Source organism: Cryptomeria japonica, chromosome 1 (assembly GCF_030272615.1).
Source record: "Cryptomeria japonica chromosome 1, Sugi_1.0, whole genome shotgun sequence".
NCBI lineage: Eukaryota > Viridiplantae > Streptophyta > Pinopsida > Cupressales > Cupressaceae > Cryptomeria > Cryptomeria japonica.
In genome coordinates this window covers 280143556-280153976 of record NC_081405.1, presented here as the reverse complement: position 1 = coordinate 280153976, position 10421 = coordinate 280143556, and the positions used below count along the sequence as shown (strand labels likewise).

At 34.7% G+C, this 10421-nt stretch overlaps 1 protein-coding gene across 1 annotated transcript; it reads left to right on the top strand.

The window, feature by feature from the left end:
- The first annotated feature begins 3230 nt into the window (after window positions 1-3230).
- Window positions 3231-5169, top strand: LOC131065388 (glycine-rich cell wall structural protein). Its single transcript, XM_057999886.2, has 2 exons — window positions 3231-4607; window positions 4956-5169. Exon 1 carries the CDS (start codon window positions 3450-3452, stop codon window positions 4590-4592), a length of 1143 nt encoding a protein of 380 aa, XP_057855869.1. The 5' UTR covers window positions 3231-3449; the 3' UTR covers window positions 4593-4607; window positions 4956-5169.
- The last annotated feature ends 5252 nt before the right edge of the window (window positions 5170-10421 follow it).

Genomic DNA, 10421 nt, shown 5'->3' with positions numbered 1-10421 from the left:
AAATAATTATTCATCATGGATATTATTACACTTTACTTAAGTTTACTTAGGAAATGCATTTCATAATAGTTTGGGCATGAGACACTTGGGTGTTTGTGCCACATTGGGATAGTGTGTGTAGGAGAATTTCCACCTTTTATGGTGTGATCTTGTTGTTACACTCCACATTCAGTGGGTGATCCACCTCATGTGGACTATTATATTATTTCTCCTACCTACCCACACCTATTTCCTAGCTACCCTTGTTTCTTATTGAGCCACATGTCATGTTTGTGTGCTCACATATCCATATAGCCTTGCCTACACATGTCATGTTTGTGTGCTCACATATCCATATAGCCTTGCCTATATAAGCAGGCTTATATTCATTGTATGTAATGCTTAATGATCCAGTTGATCATATTTTTCATCTTGATAGAATACAATTTATTTCTATCATCTATTTTGTTCTCTCTAATTTGTGCTTTCCATTGCCTCTTGATCTTGGCAAAATCTCACATATATTTATATGTATGTATGTGTATATCTTTGTTTATATGTATATGTATATGTATATGTACATGTATATGTATATACATATATATGTATATATGTATATATGTCTGTTTATATATATATATATATGTGTGTGTGTGTGTGTGTGTGTGTGTGTGTGTGTGTGTGTGTGTGTGTGTGTGTACACATACATACATACATACATATTATGAATGTTAAGAAGTTTTGATATCATTTTTTTTTTAAATTGTTAAGATTTGGTAAGAAGGAGCTCATCGTAACAATTACAAAAGGTAGAGATTTATTTTCTCTGTACCATTTTATTAAACCTCTTCATTTCATAATTGCAACCAATGTCAAGTTAGGAAGATTCCTTCCATTAAAATCATAGTCTTAAATTAGCTTAAATATTTAATTTGAAAACCCATCCATAATTATTGTAACTGAAATCTTTAAAGTGCATTCTCCCATTTGATAAATATTAATAATTAATTAATTAAAAATAAAATAAAATAATTGTTATTGCATTATTTAAGTAATAAAAAATAATGGGATGTTACAACAACTCTAGAGTATCGTCAAAGCAGCTCATGCCTTGAAAGGACATGACTAATGACTTCTCTTTTAGCACACTACAAAGAATTTGAAATATTAACCTTTTTTCTATTTGTCAAATGTTGATTTTCCATATAGAATTACACTTCCATTTCTATCTTGCATCTAATTTCATGATATTTCATCGTTTTTTCAATGTGGATGATCTGGCTAAGGTATGCCTTAATGTACCATACAAATCTTATGTCATATAACTAGAAGAATTTAAAATAAACTCTTTCCAATCCTTCTAGAGGCTTATGAAATGGGCATTCATTCATTTGTTCATTGACAAAGAAAATGGGCAAGTATAGTTATGCTTTACTTTGGATTGTAGTAATTTCTTTGGGTTTTTCTTCCACCAGCACAATCTTGGGGTAAGAATGACCATTCTAATACTTGCAAGATTGCTTAGGTATTAACATTGTTTTTGACTACATATTAGTGGAATTCAGTACTTTAGTGATGCCCAAACCTTCATAAATGCCTAGGTTTATATATTTTTTCAACCCAATGGTTGAGGCGTAAATGTATTGAAGTTGGTTGATCATGGTAGTTAATGTTGGTAAAGCATCACTAGTACATTCATTATCTAAATAAAGTGTATTACATAAGGTAAGACGCATAGGAACTTTAATGGTAAACCTTTAAAAGACCTTTTTTGATCAATCGATTGAAGATTGGTCTATGCTGGCTATTGAATACTTGGCAAGCAATTGTTTGTGAATAGCTACCCAACATTGATTGGTGAATGTGATTTAGTTTAAACTAGACATATTAGTAGGACTTTAGTTAAGTAATTAATCTAAGCTATACAAAATAAGCATATGACAACATCAATCTAAGACCACATGTATGGATTATCAAATATAGTTGAAAGGAAATAAGATATATAGTTTCTCACATTTTTTATTTGAGATTAGTATCATTACACCAAATAGAAAGCCAAAAGTACATACAATTATAAGAAAGAAACCATATGATAAAATCTTATGCAATGGAGATACAATATATAATGAATGCATCATCCTAAAATTAACAAGATTTCCATGAAGATGATTTACATGATGATTGGATTTTATATTTCATTCCATTTGCATAAAATTTAATAATAATGTATCTTCTACAATCTTACACAATAAATGAGAGAAACCCAAAGTTAAGAAAGAAGTTATGATTCAAACATATTCTGTGGGAATACAGAAACAAATACATAATACATGTTTTCAACTAGTAACCATAAATTTTTAAATTTTGTTTGTGCTAGATTATGTTTTATGAGAATTCACATACTATTCATCATGTCCAATGGAAAAATACTGATATCATCTTCTGACCTAACTGCTTCCAGCAACTTGTATCATTCCATTGATTCCCTCAAAGCGAAAATGAAAACAAAGAAAAACTCATATTTTCACAAGAAAGAAATGATATGACTTTGAAATATTTTCTATAGTGCAACCCTTCTGATCCATGTTCTCCCTTTGAAAAAAGGAAGAAAGGAGAGAACAGAAAGAAAGAGCACTGCTACGTTGTCATCATTTTTGTGTGTTCACTATTGAGGACAATGACATGTCAGGAAAAATGGATCACAAAATCGAAAATGATTTTGGAAACTTGCCGTCTGCATAAATTTTCATGTCACTAATATGGTCAACGAATTAAAAGGGTTTAGTAGGTACTCCTCTCACCAGCTCATAATAACAGCATTGAATACCTACAATTACAACCTTCACACTTCAATAGCTATTGCACACAGAAGAAGCGTAAAATAGCAGATGCATTAAATATTTGGCAAACCAAAACATGAATATGAAGATAAGCTTTACTAGATCTAGATTGAATAACAACTTAAAGAGGCTCAAAATAATTGTCAGGTCCATTGTACGGGACGGTGCACAAGTGCCCCACGCTGTCTGCAGCATTTACCAGAATCAATGGAAGGAATCTGCACCTTACACGTCTGTAAATTTGAGCTCCATTAATGAACGCCTGTTAGTATTGGAATATGAATAGATGACAGAGAAAAAAGGTTCGATTTATTGCGAAGTGAGTACGTGCACTGTTATTTGCAAGCAGCACCGTCCGTGAATAGGAAAGGGAAGAGGGAAAGGGTACCATATAATGAATGGCAAACGTGATGCTCGGTGCCTAAGCCATAGAAAAACCTCAACTACAACTTGGGGGAGTAAATGAAAATTGCACTTACCAACCTTTATGGGTTGTATTTGGGTAGATTTTAGCAGCGGTGCAATTATTTTTGTACGCGGTTCTTCATGCCATCAAGGGCTCTATAAAACTATGGGAGTGGCGTTGCTTTTATTTGTGACTCAGAGAATTTAGGTTGCTAAGGGTGTTCAATGATGGGGAACAAGAGAAAAAGGGTTATTTTGGTCTTTGTTGTTTGTTATCTAATGTGCAATGCAGTTGGGAGAAATTTGCAGAGCAAGGAAGAAAGCTATTGGCAGTCCCAAGATGCAGGAAGTGGGTTTCTGACGGAAAAGAATGCTGGATTTGGAGGCGGTGGTGGCGGTGGTGGTGGTAAAGGCGGAGGTGCTGGAGCTGGTGTAGGTGGAGGGGTAGGGACAGGGAATGGTGCTTATGGGGGTGGTGGTGGGAAAGGTGGTGGAGCAGGAGGAGGTGGTGGGAAGGGTGGTGGGGTTGGAGGAGGAAAGGGTGTAGGTGGTGGATTTGGTGGAGCAGGTGGTGGAGTTGGAGGAGGAACTGGAAGAGGTGGTGGCAAGGGTGGAGGTGCTGGAGCTGGTTATGGTGGAGGGGTAGGGAAAGGCAATGCGAATGGTGGTGAAGGTTTTGGTGGAGGAGCAGGTGGAGGTGGTGGGGTTGCTGGGAAAGGTAGTGGATCTGGAGTAGGAGCTGGTGGAGGTGCTGGAGTTGGTGGGAAAGGTGGTGGTTATGGAGGAGGAATTGGAGGAGGTGGAGGCCATAATGGAGGTGCTGGAGCTGGTTATGGTGTTGGAGGGGGGAAAGGAAATGCCGCTGGTGGTGGAGGATTTGGGGCCGGTGGAGGTGGTGGTGGAGGAGTTGGAGGTAAGGGTAGTGGATATGGAGGAGGAATTGGTAAAGGTGGTGGTAAAGGAGGTGCAGGGGGTGGAGGCGGTATTGGTGGAGGTGGCGGGGGTGGTGTTGGTGGAGGTAGCGGGGCTGGATTTGGGTTTGGATATGGAGGAGGCGCTGGAGGTGCAGGTGGAGGTGGAGGTGGAGGAGGCGGTGGTGGTGGAGGAGGCGGTGGTGAAGGTAGTGGTGGTGGATATGGAGGAGGTGCCGGTGGCGGATATGGCGGAGGTGTTGGCGTGGGTGGAATACCTGGAATACCTGGACTACCTGGTGGAATACCGAACGGTGGCTTGGGAGGCACTGGTGGAAATGGAATACCTGGCAGTGAATTTGGTGGAGGAGGAATGTTTGGTGGCATACCGGGGGGTGAATTTGGAGGAGGTTGGTCAGGGATTGGATCCCGGAACAAAAGTTCTGCAACTCCGTAAGGCGAATAAAACAATGTACGTGGATCAATTTGTATATGTGTGTTCTTTGTTTGGCATTGTAATGTAAACTAAGCTCTTTTAAACTGTGTTTATAGGCACAGAAAAAAATAACTTCTTGTGTTTATTGGATGTAACCACACAAACATAAAGTTGCGAGGTGGTGCCTGAACACCACCATTCACAGCAACTAGTCTTTCAATAATCTGATTATTATTAATAAATTGAAGTCCAACCATAGATGGACGTACCTTTGGATTCATTGCGAGTCAGATTTTCATTTTCATGAACGTATCTATTAGGTCCTTAATGGTTTATAGATCTTGTATTATATACCTTGATGTGTGCCATCTTGTGTTTGAACAGGTGTTTTTTAATAAACAATTGATTGCGAGTTTATTGAAGACAAGAAACGAGAATGCAGTGTGTCTAGACGTGTAATTATGGATGCAATGGTAATGTTTTTTTTTAAGACGATGTAAATGTGGACTAAGATTCTAATGACTTTTAGATGTATCTTATAATAATGATGATGTAGTGCGTAATGGAGCTATCTAATAATATCTTATAATTATGGTGATGCAATTTGTAATTGATGTTTCTAATGATTTTTATCTATATCTTATAGTTATGATGATGTAATGTGTAATGGATCTCTCTAATAATTTTTTTTTTGCATCTTATTCTAAAATCTGAATTTGCAAAATACAACATAATAGCACGCAAAACAACAAATTTAATGTTCAAGGTCATAATGGCTAGTTGGAGGAAGCTAGCCAATATTCACTTTTTATTAGGATTTTGAAAGTTCAAGGGTCATCTATGTAGCTATGAATTTTACTTGGGATAAGTAGCTAATACTCTAAAGTACATCTTTCTTACCTAAGTCTATGTGCAAAAAGAAATTATCTAGTGATCATGTTATTTACTAACTTTTTCAATGGAATGCACCACTTGTATGTTAGTCACTATCTAAAAGACTACCTATATCAAAGTGAGCACAAAGCAAATAAGAAAATCACAATATATGTATTCTTCTTCATTAAAAGTTTCCCAAATTTTGACTTATACATGAATTGGGATGAATATACGCTTGTCAAAATGAAACAAGCTATCTGTATGATAACACTTATCAAAACAATAAAAATAAGGACAACAATTTAGTACATTAAAAGTAAATCAAAATATCAACATGATAGTAAATATCCAAACACGAAAAGTAAGGATAACAATTTAATACATTCAATGTAACAAAATCCATCAACATGATAGTAAATATCCAAACACTTATCAAAATGCTTAAAATAAGGATAGAAAGTACATTCTTAAGAATGGCCTAATTAGAGAACTCTATTACAAATTGTAACATGAAGCTATTCTTAAGAATATACTAAATTTCCTAGGCATCTGTAATTATGGATGCAATGGTAATGCTATCTTCTTAGGATTGTGAAATGTGGTAGAGGACTCTAATTTTTTTTAGATGCATCTTATAATGATGTTGTAGTGTGTAATGGATCTCTCCTATGATATCATAATTATGATGATGCAAGTTGTAATGGAGCTCCCTAATGATTTTTATAAAAATCTTATAATTATGACGATGCAATGTGTAATGGATCTCTTTAATGGTTTTTATTTACATCTTATACTAAAATATGAGTTCTCTCTAATACAACATATTAGGACACAAATCAAAAAATGTAATGTTGAAGCAAGGTCATACATTTGGCTAGTTGGAGGAAGTTATGGATCCACTTTTTGAATTTTGAAAGTGCAAGGGTCATCAATGTTACTATTAATTTACTTGGGATAAGTAACAAATTCTCTAGAGTACATCTTTGGTACCTATGGCTATGTGTAAAAATAATTATCTAGTCATCATGTTGTTTACCAGCTATTTCAATAGAATGTGCCACTTGTATGCTAGTCATTACATAAAAGACAACCTAGATCAAAGTGCACACAAAACAAATAAGAAAGTAACAATATATGCATTTTTCTTCATTAAATATTACCCAAAATTTGAACTGGACACGAATTGGATGAACATATGCATGCCAAAATGAAACATAATATTAATATGATAGTAAATATCCAAACACTTATCAAAACAATAAAATATGGATAACAGTAAATAGTACAATAAAAGTAAAAGAAGTTGTCAACATAATACTAAATATCCAAAAACTAATCAAAACACAAAAAGTAAAGATAACAATTTAATATATTTAAAGTAACAAAATCCATCAATATGATAGTAAATATCCAAACACTCATCAAAACACAGAAAATAAGGATAACAATTTAGTACATTCTTCCTAATGAATGTTGTGGGTACAAATTTAGTGCATTCGTTGTAATGAATGCTCTATTTTTAATTTTACAAGTAAAAATAAATAATTCCAAATGTGTAGCATTTTTCTAAAAGCATTTAAAATAAGCATAAATACAATATTCAAAATTGACTAGATAAACAAGAAAGATAAAAAACAAAAAACGTTAAAATGGAGGTCTATTGGCAACAACAATGAGAGAAAACTAAGAGTGGGGGAAGGGTGAATCAATTTTCTACCAGATCTACAAACTTAACCACAAATACAAATCTGATAAACTACAACAACAACAAAGATAAGCAAATTGATAGCACAACACACAACACCAAGATTTTGATGTGGAAAACCTGGTTAAGGGAAAAACCATGGTGAGAACCTACCCACAATAAGATGATACTCTGCAGTAGTATGAGAAAATATTACACTAGGGAATGCACCAACATTCAGGCACACTGCCTAGAGCTCACTGCTCAAATTAATAACCCGAAAGGTTACAACCCTCAGGGAAGTATCACTAACTTACAACAAGATTCAGACTACAATTCGGAAGGAATGAACTAAAAGAATAACATCTATAAATGCTTGATGACAGTTCCGGTTAAGTACAATTGTGTGCTCTGCAACACCAATCTCTTCTCAATCACAATGTCGAAGGATGAATCACTTGTTCACACATAAACCACTCTTTGATAATGTAGACACAACCTTGACACCTAAATTACACAACTCTATCACCTATTTATACAATTCATCAACCTTAACAACAAGGTCAACTAAACCCTAAACTCACAATTACAAAATTACATCACACAATACAAAGATTGACCACGAGACCAATATATTGATATAAATGATGTAACATGGACCTAAATCAAATTTCCAAATGCTCATCACCACCGGTAATTACACCAAGATCAACCGCAATACACTACACCACCAAGAAAACTGCATAACACAAAGAACATCATTGGTTCAACAAAATCACTAAGAACTTGCACAACGATCAATACAAATCATCAAAACAAATAGGACACAATTAGGAAACACTAACAAGCACATTAGAATCATCAGTAATAGTTGTACCAACACCACTTATCAAATTTTCATCGATCAACATCTGAAACTCAAGAAGAGCAACTGTCACAAAGAAAGATAACTTGCAGAGCACCAAATCATGAACCATTTGAAATGAAGATACACAAGACCATCCCAAAAAATCTCCCAAAATCTCAGCTCAAGATCTGATCACATCGGAATATACCAGAGGAAATACTGAAATCTTCAAAGCATTGATCAAAAAAACAAACTGCAAAATCGAATCATATGATATGATTGAAATTAAGCTTTCTAGATCACAAAAACCAATACAGAAGAATATAATGATACTATAAATACTCCATACACCAAACTATGATCTCAATAAACCAATCTGCAATCACTAGAGTAGAAATATGTTGACATCAATGACAACAACATATCCTAGTAGTAGCAATGTTCAACAATCTCCCACTTTGGCATTGATGGCAACATATGAATGTAAAAAACAATCAATGCAAAGAAAAAAAACATCTCCAAATAACTCCCCCTAATATCAAGCAGATAAAACAGTTTTTCACATGCTTCTCCTCCCCCTTTGATAGCAATGTCAAAGATTCTCAAAACAAAAAACTAAACCAACAGACTACACCACCAGAGAAGCAACACCAACTCATCAATCCAAACAAAAAGATAAGACTATGAATTCCACTTGATTGATGACTCAATGAATCTAGTTCTCATCGAGAGGAGTAGATACCCCTAACTTGTCTCTCAAATAGACAAATGTATCTGCAGGCAAAGGCTTAGTGAAATTATTAGCAATTTGTTTCCTTGTAGATACATATTCCAACTTTACTTCTTCTTCACTGCCTTTTTCTCTCAATAAATAATACTTGATTGATACATGTTTAGTCTTTGAATGTTGCATTGGATTCTTTGACATATTAATAGCACTAGAATTATCACAATATATGACAGTGGGCTCATCATAGATGACTTTGATATCGTTCAACATTTGCTTCATCCAAACTACCTGACTGCAGTTACTAGCAGCAACAATGTAGTCAACTTTAGTAGTAGATAAGGACATTGAATCTTGTTTCTTACTCTCCCATGAAACCAATTTATTCCCCAAAAAGAAAGCACCACCAGAGGTACTCTTCAGATTATCAACATCAGTGTAAGCACACATCATGAAACCATCATTCCTTGAATACCACAAACCATAATCCACAATCCCTTTCAAGAATATGAATTTCCTCTTCACAGTAGTGACATGACTCTCTTTTGGATCAACTTGATATCTAGCGGCCATGCACATAGCATGCATAATGTTCGGTCCAGTATGAGTAAGATATAGTAGTCCACCAACCATAGATCTATACAAAGAATAATTAGCTTTTGGAGATTCACCTTTTTTAGTTAATTTGCAACCAGTCACCATAGGAGTTCCAACTAGTTTGAATCATCTAACCCAAACTTCTTCAATAATTCTTTCACATATTTAGTTTGAGATATAAAAGTACCTTTTCCAGTCTATGAAATCTACAAACCTAAGAAAAATTTCTTCTCTCCTATCATAGACATCTCAAATTATTTCTGCATATCACCGACAAACTTCATGATCAAGTTATCATCCCCTCCAAAGATAATATCATCAACAAAAAACTTCAACAATCAAGATTTTATCATGATCTTCAATCTTAAAATACAGATTACTATCAACAGTACCTTTATTAAATCTCAATTTCCGCAAATACTTATCCAATCTAGCATATCGGACTCTAGGGGCTTGTTTCAATCCATATTTAGAGCTTTCTTCAGTTTGCATACCATGTCACCATCATCTGATAATGAAAATCCATCAAGTTGCTCAATATAGACCTCTTCCTCAAGATCACCATTTAGAAAAGATGACTTGACATCCATCTGATATACCTTGAAATCTTGATAGGCAGCATATGCAAGCAATAGTCCAATGACTTTAAGTCTAGATACCAGAGCAAAAGTCTCCTCATAATAAATTTCTTCTTTCTATGAATAACCTTTGCATACCAATATTGCTTTATTTCTGACAATTTCACTAGATTCATTCAATTTGTTCCTGAATACCCATTTAGTACCAATCGTATTTTTATCTTTAGGTCTAGGCACAAGCTCCCATGTGTTATTCTTTTCAATCTTATCCAATTCTTCTTTCATATCTCTTATCCAACTTTCATCTTTGCAAGCTTCAACAACATCTTTAGGTTCAATTTTGCAAATCAAACATACCTCTTCAGTAGCTAGCCTTCTTCTAGTCATCACACCTTTATTTTTATCACCAATAATCTAATTTTTAGAGTGATTCAATCTTACATACCTTGAAGTCTTTTGATTATTTTGATTTTTCAGGTTCTTACATCTCTCCATCGGCAACAACAACATCCAAGTTAACTGTCTCTAATAGATCATTCTA